At 33.8% G+C, this 23,055-nt stretch overlaps 1 protein-coding gene across 3 annotated transcripts; it reads left to right on the forward strand.

The window, feature by feature from the left end:
• Positions 1–7,707: 7,707 nt before the first annotated feature.
• Positions 7,708–23,036, forward strand: LOC138314985 (uncharacterized). Of its 3 annotated transcripts, XM_069255672.1 has the most exons (14): positions 7,708–8,152; positions 9,079–9,245; positions 14,185–14,290; positions 14,918–15,003; positions 15,541–15,702; positions 16,716–16,809; positions 16,921–16,999; positions 18,186–18,298; positions 18,673–18,932; positions 19,344–19,401; positions 19,680–19,894; positions 20,634–20,721; positions 21,729–21,843; positions 22,500–23,036. In XM_069255672.1, exons 1-14 carry the CDS (start codon positions 8,014–8,016, stop codon positions 22,711–22,713), a joined length of 1,896 nt encoding a protein of 631 aa, XP_069111773.1. In that variant the 5' UTR covers positions 7,708–8,013; the 3' UTR covers positions 22,714–23,036. The 3 variants fall into 3 exon arrangements, with proteins under 3 accessions (XP_069111773.1, XP_069111774.1, XP_069111775.1); XM_069255673.1 differs by lacking the exon at positions 7,708–8,152 and having other exon boundaries at positions 9,091–9,245; positions 14,926–15,003; XM_069255674.1 differs by lacking the exon at positions 7,708–8,152 and having other exon boundaries at positions 9,154–9,245; positions 12,875–14,290; positions 14,926–15,003.
• The last annotated feature ends 19 nt before the right edge of the window (positions 23,037–23,055 follow it).

Raw genomic sequence — 23,055 nt, forward strand, 5'->3', positions numbered from 1 at the left:
AACTACTATCTATTGGAATAATGAATGTTATACTTGTCAGACCAGGGAATATAACAACTATCCATTGGTATGATGCCTGTTATACTTTGTCAGACCAGGGGAGATAACTACTATCTATTGGTATGATGTCTGTTATACTTTGTCAGACCAGGGAAGATAACTACTATCTATTGGAATAATGTCTGTTATACTTTGTCAGACCAGGGGAGATAACTACTATCTATTGGAATAATGTCTGTTATACTTTGTCAGACCAGGGAATATAACTACTATCCATTGGAATAATGTCTGTTATACTTTGTCAGACCAGGGGAGATAACTACTATCTATTGGAATAATGTATGTTATACTTGTCAGACCAGGGAAGATAACTACTATCTATTGGAATAATGTCTGTTATACTTGTCAGACCAGGGAATATAACTACTATCCATTGGTATGATGAATGTTATACTTTGTCAGACCAGGGGAGATAACTACTATCCATTGGAATAATGTCTGTTATACTTTGTCAGACCAGGGGAGATAACTACTATCTATTGGAATAATGTCTGTTATACTTTGTCAGACCAGGGGAGATAACTACTATCTATTGGAATAATGTCTGTTATACTTTGTCAGACCAGGGGGATAACTACTATCTATTGGAATAATGTCTGTTATACTTTGTCAGACCAGGGAGATAACTACTATCCATTGGAATAAATGTTATACTTTGTCAGACCAGGGGAGATAACTACTATCATTGGAATAATGTCTGTTATACTTTGTCAGACCAGGGAAGATAACTACTATCTATTGGAATAATGTCTGTTATACTTTGTCAGACCAGGGGAAGATAACTACTACTATCATCTATTGGAGATAAATGTTATACTTGTCAGACCAGGGGAGATAACTACTATCTATTGGAATAATGTCTGTTATACTTTGTCAGACCAGGGGAGATAACTACTATCTATTGGAATAATGTCTGTTATACTTTGTCAGACCAGGGAAGATAACTACTATCCATTGGTATGATGAATGTTATACTTGTCAGACCAGGGGAGATAACTACTATCCATTGGAATAATGTCTGTTATACTTTGTCAGACCAGGGAAGATAACTACTATCTATTGGAATAATGTCTGTTATACTTTGTCAGACCAGGGAAGATAACTACTATCCATTGGTATGATGAATGTTATACTTGTCAGACCAGGGAAGATAACTACTATCTATTGGAATAATGTCTGTTATACTTTGTCAGACCAGGGGAAGATAACTACTACTATCCATTGGTATGATTAATGTTATACTTTGTCAGACCAGGGGAGATAACTACTATCCATTGGAATAATGTCTGTTATACTTTGTCAGACCAGGGAAGATAACTACTATCTATTGGAATAATGTCTGTTATACTTTGTCAGACCAGGGAAGATAACTACTATCCATTGGTATGATGAATGTTATACTTGTCAGACCAGGGAAGATAACTACTATCTATTGGAATAATGTCTGTTATACTTGTCAGACCAGGGGAGATAACTACTATCCATTGGTATGATGAATGTTATACTTGTCAAACCAGGGAAGATAACTACTATCCATTGATATGATGAATGTTATACTTGTCAGACCAGGGAAGATAACTACTATCCATAGAATTATATCTGTTATGCTTGACAGGCCTGGGGAGATATATAACTACTGTCACGGGAGTTAGCCACTAACCATTAGATTGATGTCAGTTATACCTGTTAGGCCAGGGGAGATAACTACCACCCATTGGAATAATGTTTGTTATATTTGTCAGACCAGGGGAGATAACTACCATCCATTGGAATAATGTTTGTTATATTTGTCAGACCAGGGGAGATAACTACCACCCATTGGAATAATGTTTGTTATGTTTGTCAGACCAGGGGAGATAACTACCATCCATTGGAATAATGTCTATTATACTTCTCAGATGTCAGGCCAGAGGAGATAACTACCATCCATTAAAATAATGTCTATTTTAGTGAAACTAAACTTAACATGTTGCTACCATTCATTAGAATATTATTGTTATAATGTTGAAACAAAGATTGCTTGTCCGTTTTGTTAAGATAGTACTGATAGCTGCATCCATGTTATTTACTCGGTTTTTGGTTAACATTAAAACCTGGTTTCATTGATAAACAGAAAGCACAAAGAGGTGTTGATATATCCAGAATATGAATGAAGATTAGATACAATACGGGTGAATATGTATAAAAATAGCATCAGTACATATAAAGTCTTGGTGTACTAGAGCATACATTTTGTATTTAGAGATCAGCTTCTGCTTTATCAATTAACAACTGCTATACAAATTATTTTGGAATCACTGTTGGCTGTCAGAAACTAACCATGAATGCTTAAAACAGACACATTTTCTATGTACTTAGGTGTAATTAATATTTATCTTGTAACCTATCATATATCGTTATATACTTGTACAACATGTACTTATTAAATTTATAAATGTACCTATATGTTATGAGTGAACTAATTATTAAAAGTTTTCCCAATTTGTTTGCTAATTAATAAAAAAAAAATCTGCAGTTGTATATTGATGCCATATAACATTTCATTTGTGAAATAATCATCCTCAAGAATGTCATCAATATACTTGCCATAGATGATCCTAGATAGATAGCTGTGTATAACTGCTTAATTCATTTATTTTTCCATCATAAGTGTCTTAAGGGCATTTAGAATTAAAAAAACCAACGTTGTGACTTTTTGTGTGTCAGTATAAGAATCATATGTTTATGACATATTGTTCTTATTAGTGTGACCAAATTTATGCAATGACAACTTCTATAGAAAGGAACGGTATATAATTTCACGTTGTGCAATGTTTTTTGACCCATACAGTATAGAAAACATGTCTGAATGGTTAAACAATAATATATTTTGTATAGTTGCTTTCATTCCCAGAAGATAAAAGTTTGCTATATTCCCAGATAAGTTCATTTCCACGAACCAAAATAAACGCGAATGAAATGGAAAGAATGAAAAGTATGATAACCCGTATAGCTTATTACTGTCACCATTTATCCCAAAATCGTAGGATGTTCTCACACGAATAAGTATCCTTGAGGAAATCACAAGATTTTCTCCCTATGAAATTAAATAGCTATACAGTAACACAGAGGTGACAGATATTTTATATCCATGGTTACTGTGTATATGGTTGCTATGATACAGGACAATTAGTATACTAGATGGCATTGTGATATTGAAAACTTGATTTGTGCTAAAACAAGGGCTATAGCAACAAGGAGTGCTAATTCTTATGTGCTTGTGTGCTTACCATGATGTTTTAAACAAAAACAGTTTTATTTGTTTATCATACATAATGTATAAAATTTACTAAATTGTTAGAGATTTTACATACATGTATATATAAGGTGTTATACATGATTGTTATGTAAGTCATTGTTGTGGTAGATATATAAATCTATTTGATCTCTTTGCACTAATATTGGAATATTGTATACAATACATATATCATAATGGTAACATGTACTATATACAAATCATTGATTTTCCTGTGAATTTGATTTCTTTATAAACAAATAAATTTTGCATTTCCTTAATTTAAAAAAAAAAAAAATTTGTGAATGAAAGGAATTTAACGATGAATATTTTGTAAGGAATTTAGCCTTGAAAGAAAAAGAATTGTAGTTTTTAACATAATTTTTGAAAACCCCGCTAACTTAAGTTGCTTTGGGATTTATCGATGAATCGCATAATACACCTCCTGGTTCCACTACTACATGTCATTACAGTGGCTTTAGAGGAAAAACATCTTAGTTGTTATACTAACAGAGTGTAAATATTAATGGAGATTTGACCCAATGCCACATATGTAAGACAGTTTGACTGCTAGGTCTGAAGTCTTACAAGCACTTTCCCTGTCAGAATTCCTCCAACTCATCTGCTCTTAAACAGGAAAAAATAGTAATGTTACCAGATATTTTCATTTAATGCAAAACAAATTCAGTGTATGTCGACAGAAATTGTAATAATCGGATAACAGAAGGCTTGAATTGATCATCGATCTAGTTTACATGTTGCAAAAAATGTGTAAATGAAATTCTCTAGCAAATCCAAAGAAAGGTAGAAATGATAGTTTAGTAAGTCATACACTGTATATGTGTGGTTTGTGATTTGTTTGTGTTATTAGTTGTGATGTTACTCTACCGTGTATTGTTCATTTTTTATCATCATTCACATCATCCTGTAACCAATTCAGAACAATCGAAATATCTCTTGATTTTTTTACACTCCAGTTTGATTAATTTATTAGGTTATTCTAACTTGACAAACAGGATCCGTATTTTCCGGAGTATAAACCGCACATTTTTCTACCTGAAAATCAAGAGTGCGTCTTACACGCATATTATTCCCTTCCATATTCCTTTTGAAGAGAGTGTTTATTTATTTGTAATTATTGATGATATGTTAAAATAATATCTTCAAAAGTTCTTGAAGATACTTAACTTTATCTTCCTTATAATAAATTTGCATTCTCGCTGTTCATGTGATATATGGATACCACTATTTCACAGCCAGTGTATCCAGCTTTATCTCCAATGATAAGGGGAAAGTGCACACACATTCTGAAATGGCGGATTGATTTAAAGCATTTCAGGGGCACTGAGAGTTGAAATAAAGGTTATAAAATGCGGAGGAATATGAAGTGGTGTTCGGCCAACAATAATAATGTAAAGTGACCAGTAGGATATAGCTGTGACCTTATAGATAACAGTATTTACTGTCCAGTTACTGAGTTTATGGTGTTGTAAACCAATGTTACACATTCTGTAATACAACCAGGACCTGAATAGGTCCCATAGAATTTGAATTTATGCTTTTATAGTTCAACATCAGTGGCATAAAACACCGGAACACGGGGATATGAGAGTGATCTGCATGTGTTATTTCATTTTCAGACAATTTGGGTTCATCTTTAGCAACTTAACCACTCAAAAGATACAAAGATGTTCCATACATTTCAGTCCAAATAGATCCACAGACAAGTTAAATAAGCGGAAATACATTTGGATGGGTCTCTAAATAATGAGAAAAATATCGTAATGTGTTCGCACCAAATAGTGTTTGCTCAACCAATCGTCACCCGATAATACTTACACTCTTCTTTAATTTTTTCCTAAAGAGTCAGAATTTAAAATTATGTTGTATAACACGAAAGGTTCGTTGTGTAGAAACCACCGCTGTTTGCAAAACAACAAATTTATAGGAATCGCTAACCTAAAGGTCAATCGCGAATATTCCTACATACAAAGACTTCGAAAGTTCCAAACCGCGAAAGAAAGTACACGGGTACCTATCTTGTTATACAGTACCTTCTAATCAAATCATCAAACTAAAATTACAATTGATTAAAAGTGGAGGTAGAACGAAGGTACACTGTCTTCTTTGTAGACATTTTGGAATTGCTGATGATAAGGTGATATTTAATTAGAATGGATTTGTTTTCTTAATTCAGATTATTTCCCTAGTTTCCACGTGTTGTTGATACAGCTTGTAAGTATTTCATTAAATTTTGAAGAATATCTAAATAAGCACACTATATAGCCTAGTTAAAATGATTTTACCATGACCAATGTGAATGTATGACGACTGTACTGGAATCAAACCATTCAGTGATATTAAGTTTGCAGCCAAGTTGTGTTGAGTGTAAAGTGTTCAAGGATCATTGTACATTATCATTGTACTACACGCCTTTCTGTAAATTTCCTGTTGATAAGAATCACCATTGTAAAGTATTTATTCTTCCATTATTTCATGTTTGTAAATAAAATATTAACTATTCAATAAATGTATTAGATTCGTGTTTTGATAAGAGAACCTCTTTGCATTCAGCGCATGAAAAGAGACGAAATAGCATCATACATCAGCTAATACTAGATGTAACACTACATAAGAGGGTACACATACTGCATGTTTCACAAAGGTGTGCTTCAACCCAAATGATTGATATCTCCTGCTCACAAACGTACCCTCCTTGACAATAAATTAATAAATAAAAAATGTCCTGAAATGATAATCCACACATTGGATAACTACTTTCTTCATGTCATTGTGTGAAGTTATATAGTAGATAGTATATGGAGATTGAAATTGCTCACAAGTTCTAAAAACTCGTCAGTCTGTAAAGTCTTATAAAGAGGAAATTAAGTGTATCTGGTTGCACTCCGAAGTACAGTCACTAGTACTGCCGTATCATTGTAGCTCTAGGCGAATAACAAAACACACCCTGCATTAAAGTACCGTTATGTGGTACTAAGACCTCGCAAACAGCCAGATTATACCGGTTAATATAGTTAGTTCTCTTCCTGTCCTTGTTAATGGTGTTCTTTTAACACGACAAAATGTAATTAACATAAAATCTACGGCGAATAAACATATAGGCCATGTGTACATTCTCATAAACAAACAAAATAATCATGTACTCAAATAAGTTGTGGTCGAACGTTGTGATGGACATCATTCTGGTTTGGTGTACATGTACTTGTTAACCCTACAATGAAATACGCTCGATAGCTGTATACGAAATTATTTCTTCATTTTTGTGTAATGATGAAGATATTATGATACTGCCAACACGTAATTCCAGGAAAGAAAAATTGTTTCTTTGTTCTTTATCTCAATGATAATTTGAGCGAAGTATTAAAAAAATACTAGTTTGTATGATATATTTGGCACAGAAATACCACATGTATCAATCATTGCTGAAAGAAAAAATCCTGAATTGTAGAATTCATCAGGCGTTGAAACCTCAGACATTGCAGACAGAACTTTTACAATATAACTAATGGAAATCCTGTTATAGTGCTTATAAGGTGCATTTTCAAACAAACTATTCTCGTAAAAAATTGCCGTTCGTAACGTCGCTTCGAATAGGATCATGCAAATAATGCAGTCGCGTTGTTTCACAAGAATAGTTCAAAGGAATTCGGAATTTCAACAAAAAATGCTTAAATTGTCAGTATACCATTTATTTCATTATATCAAAGCTCTCATCCGGTACCTTATTACAACTTTAAATGGAGTTCAAAATCATTTATTTTTAATTCATTTTTTCCGCTGAATAGTTCCCGCCACTAGATGTGGCTGATATAAGACAATTTCTTAATTCCACCATTTTGTTCTCAGATGAATTTTACTCTTACCTTAAGGCGAGGCCAAGTTTTCCCTGAATAGCCCTTTCATATTTATTATCAAATGCGTTTTATTTACCAACTGCTATTCATTTTGTGTTGACAGGTCTCATTTTATCAAGCTAAATAGTGTACTGTATTGTGATACGAAATCTAAAATGCTCTTTACTTAACAATGGAATTCTGACAATTGGTAGATAAACTCTTTATCCATTTTACGTGCGAGTGATTTGACATTGTAAAAGTATTTCATAGGAATTTACCGACTAAAATAACAATTGCGTTGAATGATTAGATCGTGTTTAGTGATAATTCCTGTAATTGCTAGGTAGTGTTTGATACCACCACTCTATTTAGACAATGACTAAATTCTTCCCGAAGGGTTTCTGGCCCTGACGGGCTCCTTAGACCAGAAACTAATTTTGCTTGCCCCGCCTTCTAGACTTACATCGAAGAGGGTAATGACTACGGACAGTTTAAAGTGCGGACGATTAAATATTTACAACATACGGTATCGTCGTAAAAAGGGAGCGTCCTACAGTATGTACTCTGACCAGTGGTCAAGAACCGGACTGTAAACTTACAATTGGATATTGTAACTCCTTAACTTCAAAGACTAACGGAGTGTCATTTCATCTGTATTCGTGAACATTAAATTATCACAGGACTGTATTCCTGATTTTGTCGACGGAGGCAACGTTCATATATTCGACATTCGGTTTTGTATTTCAGCAACACATGCTAAAATGTAAATCCCCCTAGGTGACTTTAATAGTTTTGACGTGTACGGAGTTGAGAATTGAGAAAATGTTCGATAAATGCCAAAACAAAGAAGCAGACTTGCACTTTCAAAATGTGTGTGTTAAATACGAGTTGAATGACGGAGTTGTTGACGTTACGGGAGGTGTGAAAGGTGGCCAGATTCTGGGAGTATTCGGTCCAAAGGGTAAGTGTATAACCAACAGCATCGTTTCAATAGATTTGTTTTCTTCGCGGAAGCATGATTTTCTTTATATTTAATTAGAATCTCAAACAGAGAAAATACCATAGTGCCTAGTCTTATACTAATGTCTAACATGAAACACTTAGTATGTGTTGCGTAGAAAATTAAGTTGTTAATAAAAACAAGGAAACCCGTTCTACACATTATTGGAATCACTGTCTCGTTTACCACGAATATATCTACATACGAAATGCTTTTAATCCCCTTAACTACGATAGTAAGTACAAACAATTTTTTTTATTGTACTACAGTATTTAAATGTGTTATTTGCACCAACTCGACAAACTTATTTAAATATGCAGTCAGAAAGTGTTGATCTTCGGCCGTTTGGTCAAGACTTAATTTATCTACAATTGTAGTTATTATATAAGTCCCTTGCCCATTTTCTTAACGTTATCATGGTATATTGCAAATTTCTTCTCATCTATGTTGAAAGGGACAAGAAAGTGGAAATAATTTATAAATAAATAATATTGCACAAGTCTATGGCCCTAAAGGTCCGATGAAAATGAAAAACAAAATAATGTATATTTGCAAATTATGAAGTATAAATGGCAAAGTAATTATAATCCAAGGAATAACATTTGACCATATTTGAGTGTGGAGTCAGCGTCATTGACTCAGTTAAGAATTACTGGTTTTTATCATATCAATTGTCAGTGTTAGTTGTTTTTGTTTCACAAATATTCATTAGTATGGCATTGGCTTGTTTATTATGGACCATAGAAAACAATTTTCAAAGCGTACTTGTGAAGTTATACTTATTCCAAATAGATGACTGAACAACTTAGCTGTTAATCCGTTTACAACATATAAACTAGCAAAGAAAAATATATATTGTAAAGATTATATATACTTACTACTTACAGGATGTGGAAAAACAACGCTTCTTACTGCCTTGTCTGGACTTTCGCCCGTGTCCCGGGGGGAGATCCGGGTAGGGAGTGTCTCTTTAGAGAGATCCCGAGGGAAGATTGCTTACTGTCCCGCCACGGATGTTTTCCTTCCGACCCTCACGGTGCAGGAGACACTGGAGGTGAGTTTTTATAAAACATAAATAAATAACTAAACATAAACAAGTATCAAGAACAAAAATACTAAAATTTTCTTAGATATACATGTATATATGAACGTTAAATATCAGTAAGTTTACGACATAATAATGATACAATATCATAATTTTTTTTCTATGACATCTGATCCGAAGGGTCAGGATTGTTGTCATGAGATTGTCATCATGCATTGTCCGTCGTCGTGCGCCGTTCGCCGTGCGGCGTGCGTTAACTTTTCATTCAAACGACTTGTTCTCAATAATCGAAAGGCCCAGGGCACTGATATTTGGCCTGTAGCATGCCTGGATGAAGGGCTACCAAGTTTGTCCAAAATGAAGGATATTGACCTTCATTCAAAAGGTCACAGGGGTCAAATATGCTAAAATCTTTAAACGACTTCTCGTAAATAACTAAGAGGCCTAGAGACTTGATATTAGATTTTTAGCATGGTGGGGATCAAGGGACCTTCATTCATGGTCTAATTCATTAAATATATCAGAACCTGTATATCAGACTTCTTCTAATGGAAGAGTTTTTTGTATTGCCTTAATTTTTGCCACTACTTTATTCTTTGAGGTGTTGTATTGTGCCAATAGTCAAATGACCGTTAAGGCCCATGGGCCTCTTGTTAAAGTGCTATATCACTGAAGCATGCCGCCGAAGACACATATCAACACATCACACCCGTGTGAGGCGATGTAGAGGGAGACGTAAGGAAGGAGAGATACGGCAATATTCATAACATAAAGCTATTTAGCTTATTATGATTTCTAAAATGTTTGATGAAACTTTTGTTTACTTGTATCTTTCGAAAAATCATATTTTATCCTGTATATATTCTTGTTTACAAATGTTTATGCTGTGCTTCTACAAATAAATGAGATAAACTAGTCTAACCAGTTGTTACCTATTCACTTATTCAATGTTATAATGCTATGTGTGCACAGTGATAATGCTGTATGAAGAACACATGTTATATTCATGATTTAAAGGCGATTTCCACAACTTTAAATGTTTTGCCTCCAACACATGCTAATTTTTCATTCTATGTACCATGTTTTCACATGATTTACATTTTACAACGGTAACTTGCATGACAGGGTAAAACAAAGACTCGATGTTTATGTTTTTCTAAAGTAGAATCTGGTTTCACTGACGTTTCGTCCATAAACATAACGGTAAGGTTATTTGGGAACATAAACATGTGCTTAACCTTGTCGACCTGTTTTCCTCAATGGCACAATTGTAGGACAACAATTCACTATTCAATAGTAATCCGTCATGCTAGTCAGTAATGTAATTTTCACTCGTTTATTAACAGGGGGTATTACCCTAAGAGTTAGTTTTGAAATCCTATTTACAGTCAGTGCCATGTAAGGATGTGACAGGTATGTTGGTGGAGGAAAGTCGGAGTACCCGGGGAAAAACCACCGACCAGCTATCTCATTTTGTAGTTACATATTACTAAATTATCATGCATTGCATTAATATACATGTAAACTCCAAATTTTAAATATCTGCGTAAATGTCAAGCAATGTGAAATGTAAATTCAGGTATATTGGTGATATTGATTATAATTCTTAAAATCAATAACGCTTCATTATTGGGCAGATAATTCTTCCTTTTGTACGTGGCCAGGTTGTGACGTATTTAAATATATCGCATTGTAATACAAGAGTACATAAGCAAACTTAACTTTTTCAGTTATTCAACAACTAATACTGCTTTGTCACGGTCGAAATATTGTTCAGTTTTTGATATTAAGATTGTTAAATGTTTGGTTTGGCCTCATGTGTACTAGACATGTTTCAAAAAGGAGATAACTGGCTACACTTACACCGCCAGTATGACCACATACATTCGCAGGTCTGTATACATTATGTTATTTATACTACACCCTGGCGAGTTTAGTTGTTCTTTTAAGTTGAATGACGAGGATACTGCCGACATTAAAACACTAGGTATACATGAGGCCTCCAGTGGTTGTGATATCTACCTAGTTATGATTGTGGTTAATTAATCGGCACAAACAATGCTATAGCCCGTACAGAAATTTGAAATTATCCATTGTTTGTCAATGCATATAAAATATAAGAATATGTATCAATCAAGATCGTCGGTTTGAATATATCACAGTGTCTTTAGGTTCAGGTTAAGGTACCTGATTTTGATATTGATATGGAATAACCTCCATCGTTTGGTGTGGGTTAACAAATTTAATCGAAAACACATCAGGTTAACTTATTTCATAGCATTACATTCGAGAAAAAAATATTTCAATACAAAATTCATAGGCATTTACTTTAAACCATTCGGCGTATAGAGCACTATTGACGGATGTGATATCATGTTTTAAAAAATATTAACTTGTTTGGATCTGCTGTTCTGACAAAACAAAAAATGAAAGGATCAATTCCACTTTTATTTATTTTGTTTCAACAAATTACAATATTGTTATACAATAAAAGCAGGACACGCGCATACAATCCTTTTTGATTCGACATGTTTTTGATTTGATCTTAAAACACTTTGTCACTCTCCATGTAAACAGCATTTTCAAACTTGTTCTCCTTAAGCGTGTCCGACTGCGTCAATTTGCCAGTTTCTCGGAAATATGAAACACCGTTTGTGTTTATGTGTTACTTTATGACATGTCTCTGTGACAGTAATGTAAAATGCAATACTACAGGTAAATATTCTTAATGAATGAAGGTCAAGGTGATTCATTTGAACAACTGTATCCCTGCATTCCAATTATCGGGTCTCTATGACGCTTGGTTATTGACAAGAAGTAGTTTAAATATTTAAGCCTTTTGACCCCTGTGACCTTGAATGTAGTTCGTCATTCATTTGAACAAACTTGGTAGGCCTTTATCCAAACATGGTACATGGCCAATAGGAGTACCCTAGGCTTTTCTGTTATTGAGAAGAAGTCGTTTGAATGAAAAGTGTATGGACGGCACAAGACGACGGACGATGCATGATTACAATAGGTCATCCTGATGACTTAATACCTAAAGACTCGGGTATCTTTCTAAATTAACCATGCATTCCTTTGTAATGTTTTGTTATGACATGACAATTATTTATTTATTGTGATTCATCATATCAACATTTAACTTGAATTATGAACGTTTTCCCATCATATTATCGTATTAAGTCAGCATTTCATCGCTTTATCAACGGTGAACATGAGTTTTCTCATGTGTTTTAGCCAAAACTATTTTATCCCTTGCAATCTTTTTATATAATCAACATTTACTATCTGTGTTTTAGTGCCTTTTTCGTATCATGATCTATTCGATGCAATTAATCATTGTTTATTATCTGTCTGGATCATTAATAATAATGCTTGACTTGTAGTTTGGCCCTAAATGACCTTAGTTGACGATGGGCCGTAAAACTCAAACAAACATGTTGCGTTGAAACAGGTCAGGAATACATGTTAACATTCTTCAAAACTGAAGGCAATGATTTTTGTTTCACAAAGACCTCCGTCCCACATGATGCCAATTGCTGCACACAAGGAAGCGTCAGACTAAAATAGACTAAATCCCTTCATTCCCACAGAAGAGGACGGATTTAAAAGAATTCGCTATATTTACCTTGTAGGGCTCCGCCCATCAGGCATCTGGGGGACAAGACACACCTTTTATACAAAATCCATGGAAGCTTCAGACCAAATTAGAACTAAATCCCTTCATTGCTACAGAAGAAGAAGGACGTTATAGAATTTGCTATATTTCCCCAATTATGCCCCGCCATCTAGGCCCCTGGGGATAATACCCACCGTATAACTTTATAATGATTGGTTTCCCTTCACCTTAGGAAGCTTCAGACCAAATTAGAACTAATTCCCTTCATTTCTACAGAAACTAAACTTTTTATTAAAACTACTACTCCTCAATAAACCAAAGGCCCAAGGTACTGGAATTTGGGCTGTAGCATGCTTGGATGAAGGGATACCAAGTTTTTTTCAAATGAACGAACTTGGCCTTTATTCAAGGTCAAAGGGTTCAAAAGGCTAAAATCTTTAAACATCTTCTTGTAAATGAAAAAGATACTTAAAATGCATGATATTGGGATTATGACATGCTGGAATAAAGGACTACCTAGTTTGTTCAAATGAATGACCTTGATCTTCATTCAAGGTCACATGGGGTCAAATAGGCTAAAATCTTTCAACAAATTTTTATAAATAACTAAGAGGCCTAGAGACCTGACATTGGGCATGTGACATGCTGGAATGAATGGCTGCTAAGTTTGTTCAAATGAATGACTTGACCGTCATTGAAGGTCATAGGGGTCGAATAGTCTAAAAACTTTAAACGACTTTTAGTGAATAACTAAGAAGCTTAGAGACCTAATATTGAGCCTGTGGCATGCTAGGGTACAGGGCTACCAAGTTTGCTCAAGTGAATGACATTGACCTTCATTAATGGTCACAGGGATCTAGTAGGCTAAAATCATTAAACGGCTTCTTGTAAATAAGTAAGAGTCCTAGAGACTGGATATTGGGCTTATAGCATTAATTGGGGCCAAAGGAACTTCATTCAAAGTCTATTTCATCAAATACATCAAAACCTGAACTTCTTCCATTAAAAGAGTTCTTTGTTTTGCCTTAATTGTTTGCCACTACTATATTCTTTGAGGTGTTGTATTGTACCTATAGTCAGATGACCGTTAAGGCCCATGGGCCTCTTGTTTTATCTTTGCGCTACTCCACCCCTTTATCAACACTTAGTTCCAAGAGTCACAGAAGAAGATTTACATGTAACTGTACTATTTAGTACTTCTCCTTGTTATAACTTATTAGGATTTTCTGAGAGAGTCTAGTCAAAAATATACAAGCTAAAATGTCTTTAATAACATCAACATGTTGCTAACGTCTATATAATTTCCCCATCTATGCCATTTCCAAGTATGCTGCTAAACTTCATTTACGAGTCGACCCACCAACATCCAACTTATCAAGGCGGATTGCTGAGTCGATCGATCTACTTCAACTGGACTTTTACAGAAATTGTTGTAAGTATAAAAAACTATTTGCTAAAAAAGTTGTTAATATAGATATTCAAAGAATATCTTACATCATTTGTGCCTATTTCTGCTTTTAGTTCATTTTCTTGTTCCTTATTTATATGTAAAGTGGTTAATAAAACTGTGATAATTTCGTAGAGTCTACGTAAGTTTTGAATGAATTATTGTTCAAATTAAAATTCAATTTAGTTTCAGAAATTGCTGATTATGAATCACAATCAACTATGCATTTACAATATATTCTTTTAATGTATTGAACAGTTATTTTACTGAGATGATATGACTTTCATTTACGATATACAATTTTGTGTGAAAATCGGATCTTTGTTATAAATCATTGATTCAATATATCTATGATACCTATTCCATTCACAAGTTTTATTTTACAACTAGGGAAGTTGCATAAAGCTTCAGATATTTTTATCATGTTTATAGAAATCCTCATTGCTAAAATATCCATTTTGTTACACCATCTTCAATTTCTGATGTAACAATGTCTTTGAAGGACTAAATAGATATGGAATTCCGAATTCAAACTTTTCGGAAGTCATAACAGTTTGCAACCATACCTGATGAATAACTGACTATTGTAACTAATTCTTCTAATTCTTCTAGTGGTTCAGTTCTTAGATACCGCCACCAGAAAACGTCTGTCGATCGCCTGTGTCATGCTGACGTGCCCTGATGTACTCTTACTGGATGTAAGTATACACTCCTCATCATTCCCGATAAACTAATCTGGTTTAAATCATTTTTTGTAGTAGCTCAGATATAACGGAATAAGATAATCCGCAACATTGTCAATGTCTTTGGAGTTTTAATAGGTTCAATTTTTGTACTAGTGCTTCATTGGTAAAATTTCCTAACGACGATCCTCAGTTTTTCTTAAAACATGAAATATCATCGATATTTCAGGAGTGGCACTGAAATTCGCTTTAAGTGTTACTGGTACAATCTTGATTTAAAGTTGATATTTCCATTAAGTATCCGCACTTCACTGCAAACATCCTCATTGTTGTTACACATAGTTACGATAATTTCGTCTTCTGCAATATGGATTAATCTTTGATGTATTACGCTAAATCTTGTTTTTCATTTAGGATATAGCAAAAATCAAAAGCGATATGAGTATTAAATGAAACTTCTACTTGTAATAATTAATGTTAGATGCAATGAAACAAACAGTCGCTGATCTCAGATACTACTAGTACTGTAGTGACACTCGATTTCGTCAACAGGAGCCCCTTATTGGACTGACGTTCGCAGAAACTATGAGTCTGTTGAAGCTGTTACACATCTACGTACAAAAGACAGATAGGACGCTGGTGATTGCAACTAGTACTTGTCCCGGTGTCGTGTACCAATCCTGTTCACAGTATTTATTCCTTTACAAGTCAAAGGTAAGGTTAGATATATTTCTCAATTAGTTTTGCAACATCGCTTGGTTCAGTGTAGATGTTTGTTATTTACACAAAGAAGAAAGTTCATAAAAAATTGCTATGTTAGGTCATCAATGTTAGATTAAAAGAAGAAATATTAAAAACCTATTTTTTTTAGCAAATTCACAGATTTCTATTGGAATACATGCTTATACAGTACTGTAGCAATATAGAAATTGGCAGAATATAGGAGAGTGCCTTTTGAAGCAAAAGGTGAACAACACACTGGGAGAATTAACTGCAAAACAACTAAAAGCGATAACTGGTTTTTTATAAAAAAAATCTAATCTAAATGATTTCTATAACTTATCATGATGAAGTGAAGTTTGTGCTAGGTGAGAAAGTTATAAGTTAATACAATGCCGGCACATGATCTTGCGCACCTAAGAGCTCATAGTCGATAGATGATTCAAATGAATATTCGGACACAGGAAGGCTATCTAGTTATTATTATATCATAGTGGCAACAAGGACCAAACATTTGTTTTTCAGTACCTTCCAAAAATAAATGGCATTTTTTTCAGTTTACCAAAAATAAACGAAGAATATTGACTTACCCTATGTTGGAACTCGAAGTAAACACGGCACATAATCTTGCGCAGTACACTATATAATCCAATTTTAATAATATTATGATATATATTATTTAATATATTTAGCTGACCATTTAAATTTCAACGAAAAAACTAAATAATTGTATTATAAATCTGTTTGCAATTTTTACAAATGTCAAATAACTGGTAACTTTTTAAATCGGACGACATTTTCCGCAATTTTTACCACATTTCCCCTCATTGTAGCATGATACGTCTCCATCTTAGACCAAAAACTGAGATTATATTAGAATTTACATTGATATTCTGTACTTTTTATGTCTGTATAAGTTTGTTACTTTATTAAAATTAGCTGAAATTACGTGTGCGCAAGATCATGTGCCGCCCAAGATCATCTTTCTTTCCTGTATATCATTTTAGGTGGCCTTCAGTGGCACACCACAAGAACTAGTGAGTTTTATGACAGACACAGAAATATGCTTTCCTGCTGCTTATAACTCAGCCGAATATTTCTGTAAGTTACACCTTCTAATATTTTATTACATTGTGAATCTTTTCATACTTTCGACATAATTTATTTTCTGTTAACTTTTAATTTACGATGTATTTATTTTCTTTGATACAGTAGAACTGTTATGTGACGAAAACCTTGATGACAGCAAACCAATCCAGGAGAAAATCACAGAGGCGTTCCGGAATAGAGAGTACGTCATATGTTATCAAACTGGTAGTCTTGGTATCCAATATCCAGCAAACAAGTTTAAACAGGTGATTTTCTGTTTGCATTTTATCACTTCTTAGGTGTAGTTGAACATTACTTAGTTACTAAAAATTACTGTTGAGTGTTTAATGTTGTGCTGTTTTTAAATTTTGGTAAAATATGCAAAAAATGTAAATTTCGGTTTCGCAAGTCCACAGGAATCAGTAAATATTTCTGTCACCAAATAACCATGTGATTATGTTTACTAGTGTATATGACATGCGATGTTTTGACTTTACAAAGGTATACACATCGAGTCCTTTTTTGACCTTGTCAGGAAAATGGTGACTGTAGATTATATGACGCAAATATAGCATATAGAATGGCACTTCAATCATCTCAAATATGTCTATAATATACTTTAGGAACATTGAGTATGATAAGAAGAGTAGTTTTGAGAAAAAAATCAACTGCTATATTTGGGGCAAAATATGCACTAAGCTCTTAAATTAAACATTCTTTAAAAAAAACCATTATTCCCACTAAGTTCAGATGACATTATAACATTGAATATGTACATTGGTATCAATTTGGACATTCCATATTTGCCATATTTGCATGTTATAATTTACAATTGCCATTCTCTTCAAAAAGGACCCGATGTGCATGGCTTTGTAAAGTCGAATCCGGTTAAACCAGTGTTCCTACTATATGCTATAACATTTGGTGACAGAAATATGTACTGAACCCTGTGGACTTGCAAAATTGAAATTTATTTTGCCAAAATTTACAAACAATCTATGAGTCAACAGTAATATCTAAGGTTAGGACGGATTAATTTTACACTTTATATCAACTACGTTATGTTCAAGTATACCTAAGAAGCGATTCATAGGCATACAAAAACACTAGTTTAAACAGTGTCATAAACCTTAATGCAATCTCTTGTGTATGTCGTTACAGTTACCATATTTATTTTGTAAATACAAGCCACAGGATTCTTTGTAGTCCAAAAGCTTGCAAAAGCAAATCTGTAGATAATCTGTTGTCAAGGTACGTCAAAAATAAGAGAGGTCGGAAATCAATCACCATATTTTTCTTGCCGAATTTGCCATGGTCTTGCACTTAAATTTTTCATTTCCAAAATAACAAAATTGATATAACCCTTGTAATATCATCTTGGTATTTAGAACCACTGCGGAACCATCCTCGTGTAGTTGCAGGGTCACATCATTTATAGAGGACTGTAGGGAACATAATGGAGTAAACAAAAATGCTAACTCAAAATCCACACCGGAAGTAGGTAGGACGCCATATTACTGTGATTCATTTTTTCCTAATTATTAGCCATAAAACCGTCGATGTTATAAGAACATCTAACTTTATATATTCCGGTTCATCTAACGGAAAGTTTGGTTTATTAACTTATCGATATGAAATTTTATTCTTGTTAATTAAGTCTATAGAAAACACGAATGAAAATTTAATCATTTTGATTTGATTGCTTTCAAAAACCCCTTTTAAAAGAAAAAGTTGTAATTGGAAATTGCGTTTGATATAAAACAAAGGTTCTGTAGTTTTGTTAGAGATTAAAAAAGGAAGTATGTATATTATAAACACCAAACCAATAACTTTCTATCTCAATTTCCCCACAAAATGCGCACTGTTCTTTTACAGATGAAGCTGTGTATTTGATAGAAGACAGTGCAGGGAAGTCAGCAGTTACCGAATTATCAATCATCAGATATCAGCAGAAATGGAACATGCCATATTGGCGCGAGTTCCTGGTACTATTGGACAGAAACTTCCACAATGCACGACGGAGAATACTATTTCCGATAGGAGTGATTCAGAATCTATATATTCTCATCATATGTGTTCTGGTATGGTGGCGTCCAGAACGAAATGAGGACACTGTTAAAGACAGACTGGGTTTAGTGAGTAGAAAATGTTTTCTCTCTCAAAGGATAAGATCATATCAATTACAAAGTAATTGTAATTCTTATACTCCATATTAAAGCGCTGTAACAAATCTTATCAGTTTGCGAGAAAATGAAGCACTTTTGTTACTTTTAAAAGACATTAAATGCAGAAAGAAATAACAACAAGAACAGTCCATACTAGTGTGAACATTGTCTCGCTTAAATTGAATAACCGTATAGCGGGTTATTTAAGCGGATCACTATTTTCACGGTTTAACTTGATGTGAAAATTCAATTTCATTATTTCGTGGATCAAATTTTGCGATCATAGCATTATGCCGCGAAATCACAAAAATATAATCCTCGCCGAAATATCATGCTACATGGTAATACAGTTTAATTATATATGTGTATCGTATGTTACAGTTCTTCTTTACCGTGGTACAGTGGGCCTTTTTTGCCCTGTTGGATGCCATATTGACATGTAAGTACATACACTGTTCTATAAATGTGGTACTGTACTCATGAAATGACTGGTAGCTGGTCTTGTAATGATGGGGAATGGAGGGACGCAAAATTAATTTCCCTAAAACAAAAAATGTTTTATATTTAGATGAAGAAAATGTATTTTACAGAATTAATATCTTATTAAATGATCCACAAATTTTATTTACGCATATTAAATATAGGAACAATTTTATTTGCCATTCAAGAAGTGTTCTTTATCCTGCCATTTTAAAAAATTGTGATATTTCTTTCCAGTCCCCAAGGAACTGAAAGTTGTAAACAGAGAGCGAAGTTTTGGGCGGTACCGTTTGTCCGCCTACTGTCTGTCTAAAAGCCTGAGTGAGCTCCCCTTAGCCATCATACAACCTGGTGTGTATCTCTGTGTTATCTACTGGGTGGCCAATCTCAACGGACTATCAGCATTCCTGGCCTCGTTAGGGGTTCTTGTTCTCAATGTCATAGCCGCACAGGTACGTTATCACAGTAAATACAAAACATACCAGAAAATATAATAAATATATTAACCTGGACTACCTACTTATGCTAACATGCTATCTAACTTGATGTGTCTTTATGCTAATTTATCACAGATTTTATTTTTCGACTTATTAGATTGTAGAAATGAAAGTTATGTTACATAAAACAGGGTTTTTTTGTAAGATGATTACTACTTTTCTTTGGTTTGTTAAATAATAAGTAGAAATTATATACTTATTTCAAACAATGACAAAATCATTTAGAACTAAATATATCGTTATTTTCTTAGCATCTCTCTATAAACATGCAGAGGTGTCTGTTATATGCTTGCTGAAATGAATAACTCGTGCGTTTGCGACATGTGCCGGATTTGACCTAGATATAATTGGTGGGTGTCGCTGTGACCTAGATATGAATGGAGGGTGTCGCTGTGACCTAGATATAAATGAAGGGTGTCGCTGTGACCTATTTATTTACAGTTTGTTTGCAAAAAAGTTATATCAAATATGAAATAAAATGATATACAAATAAAATTTAACTAGCACAGAGACTCCATAAAAAGCTAAATAATAGAATCGAGGGTTCCGGATGAATACCATGACACCTAAAAAACCAAAAAATGTTAAAACTAACAGGTGTATGTGAAATGAACATAGCACTAATCAGACTGGTTGTATTTTCTATACCATTCAATAACCAATACTACGATTCCATGTTTTTGAATCACCATAGAGCATTGGACTGTTTGTTGGCGCGGCCCTTCAGCCTCCTTTTACAGTCAGTATTGTGTCCCTGGGTCTACTGTCTATGATGCTCTTGGGTAAGTAGTCGTCATCCTGAAGTCTCTTGGGACCTTGGGGTTGTTGGGATTAAAAGATACTGTAACTGATATCTGTAACTAATATCTAATAAAGGATAATTGTCTGGTTTGTTGTTTCTTGTTCTGGACTTCTTCTTGTACAATTATGAGAGTTGGTTTATACCGTTATTTGATAGAAAAAAATGAACGCAGATAAAAACATACAGGAGAAAACTGTTGTCAGGGACATTATCATACATAAAAAGTCATTGTCTGATCTACTTGAGTGGTCTTCCAACGATTTGGAGGTTTGAATTTATTTCAAAAGGGTTATATTTATCGATATGGATCCAGGTTGCCATCAATTTAATCCAAAAATCCTTTTCACTATTAGTATTTTCCGGATATCTCCAGATTGGTTTATGCGACTAGACGGGTTTTGTTTGGATTGAAAAATTCTAATCATTTTGACGCTTTTTGAATTATATTTATCCACATTAGCTTATATATTTCCAATACAACCCTCATTTCAAGCTTACTATTCTCCACGAATAAATTAGGGCATGCTCTTTCAGACATAATGTTTAGTAAAATAACAGGGTATTCGGCCTAGTACACTACCGAGGGATACACCGCTAAGATGTGTCACCATATCGAAAGCTTTCTTTAAAATAGTGACATCAGTTTCTCCCACTCTATACACTGTGTACATCATTCTTTATACTTTCATCAGGGTACTAGTCAGTTGATACACATATTGTTGTAAAGAAACTAGTTAGTATCTTCTAGAAAGATAATTATTATTTAGATTTAAAAATCAAACGGTTTAGGGTACTATCATATCAATATGTGTGGCCAATTAGATCACCATGCTTAATTAGTACAGTGATGTTTCGTGTTGATCCTTATCTGTACGTAATTCTGCTATCTATTTCAGACATCAGAACTTATTATCAGACAGACTAGAACATATATAATTTTCTCATTGTTAGAAAGACATTTTTTCGTGTTGTTCCTTTGTTCCCCAGGTGGCGCCTTTAACACTCCACCACAATGGTTACGTTGGGGGAAGTTTACTTCCTTCTTCTACTATGGTCTGAACGCCTTTATCTACATAGAGTTAGCCAATGCACCGCCTATCAAGTAAGTGAACATTAACATATCAGTTTAAATGTTTATTTTAAAGTGTTGATTCAAAAGTTTCAAAGATTTTATTTGATATATATTATAATTCACAAAAAACTTGCGAATATGCAAATATGTCTTAATATTAGTTCTTAGTTTTGGGAATAGATATGCATGTAGAACATTTCTATTAAGGGGTAATTAAAAAGAATAGGTAATTTATAAGTATCTTGTAAACAGTTAGATATTACTTTCATTCATTTTATCCTTTGTTTGCTCCGACATTTATTTTGTCAGAATGTTTGCGATTTTTAACAAAATATCATCATGTTGACACTTTACGCATTATTTAGCAAACACATTGACATCAATATATTATTTGAAAGAAGTGTAGATTTTACTAGGACTGTTACTATAAAGTGTTTAAAAATATTTCTTAGTTTCTGCAAACCAACTTATTTTTGCGCTTTTTGTTTTTTGCCTCACATTTTTTTACAATCTAAGATTAAGAGTGATTTGGCACTACTATCTACAGCCTGAAACATTTTCATGACAGTTTATTTTTGCGACATCATATTGCCTGATGAAAACGCAAAATTGAATGAAACGCGAAGATAAGCTGGTTTACAATCACATTTATGCACAATCCTAACATGCCCCACGTGTTTATGCAGGTGTTTACAGGACAGTCCATACCACACGGTTCCTGTTTGTTCACTCCTCCAACCTGGAACCAATACAACAATCCCAGAATTCCCTTCTGACCTACTGCTGGAGCCACTCGGGGTTGAGTTGCCATTGTGGGCTTACATCCTTGTTTTAGTGGGAATTATGGTCGTTACCAGACTGCTGTGGTACATCCTTCTCCGCAGGAAGAAACTAAATTGATGCTCTTTCTGTCATGATTGCACATAGATTGACGTTGTGTGTATATAAATTAATAGTTTGGTTTGAAGACCAGACGTGCTAGTTAAAATATTGGATTTCTCAAAATGATTGTGTGAAAAATAAACCGAGAACTCGCAAAGAAAAAAACCTGAAATGTAGCAATGGAAATAGCATTTTTTGTAAAATGCAAGAAAAAATGAACAGTAGCCTTTAAAATAGCATGGAAATACAGTCAAGTCTGTCTTGAGGACAAAGAAAAACGAAATGTTTTTTAAAGTGAACTGTTCTTTATAAATATGTGATATAAATATCAGTGACCGTTACTATATGTTTTTATTTTTA

The sequence above is a fragment of the Argopecten irradians genome, chromosome 2 (assembly GCF_041381155.1).
Source record: "Argopecten irradians isolate NY chromosome 2, Ai_NY, whole genome shotgun sequence".
In the NCBI taxonomy this organism is placed as follows: Eukaryota; Metazoa; Mollusca; class Bivalvia; order Pectinida; family Pectinidae; genus Argopecten; species Argopecten irradians.

Bases quoted from the DNA above. Each gene is read 5' to 3' on its own strand.
- LOC138314985 (XM_069255672.1), top strand. From the start codon at position 8,014: ATGTTCGATAAATGCCAAAACAAAGAAGCAGACTTGCACTTTCAAAAT. The intron at 9,246-14,184 runs GTGAGTTTTTAT...GCCATTTCCAAG, and splicing joins CGGTGCAGGAGACACTGGAG to TATGCTGCTAAACTTCATTT. The intron at 15,703-16,715 runs GTAAGGTTAGAT...ATATCATTTTAG, and splicing joins TATTCCTTTACAAGTCAAAG to GTGGCCTTCAGTGGCACACC.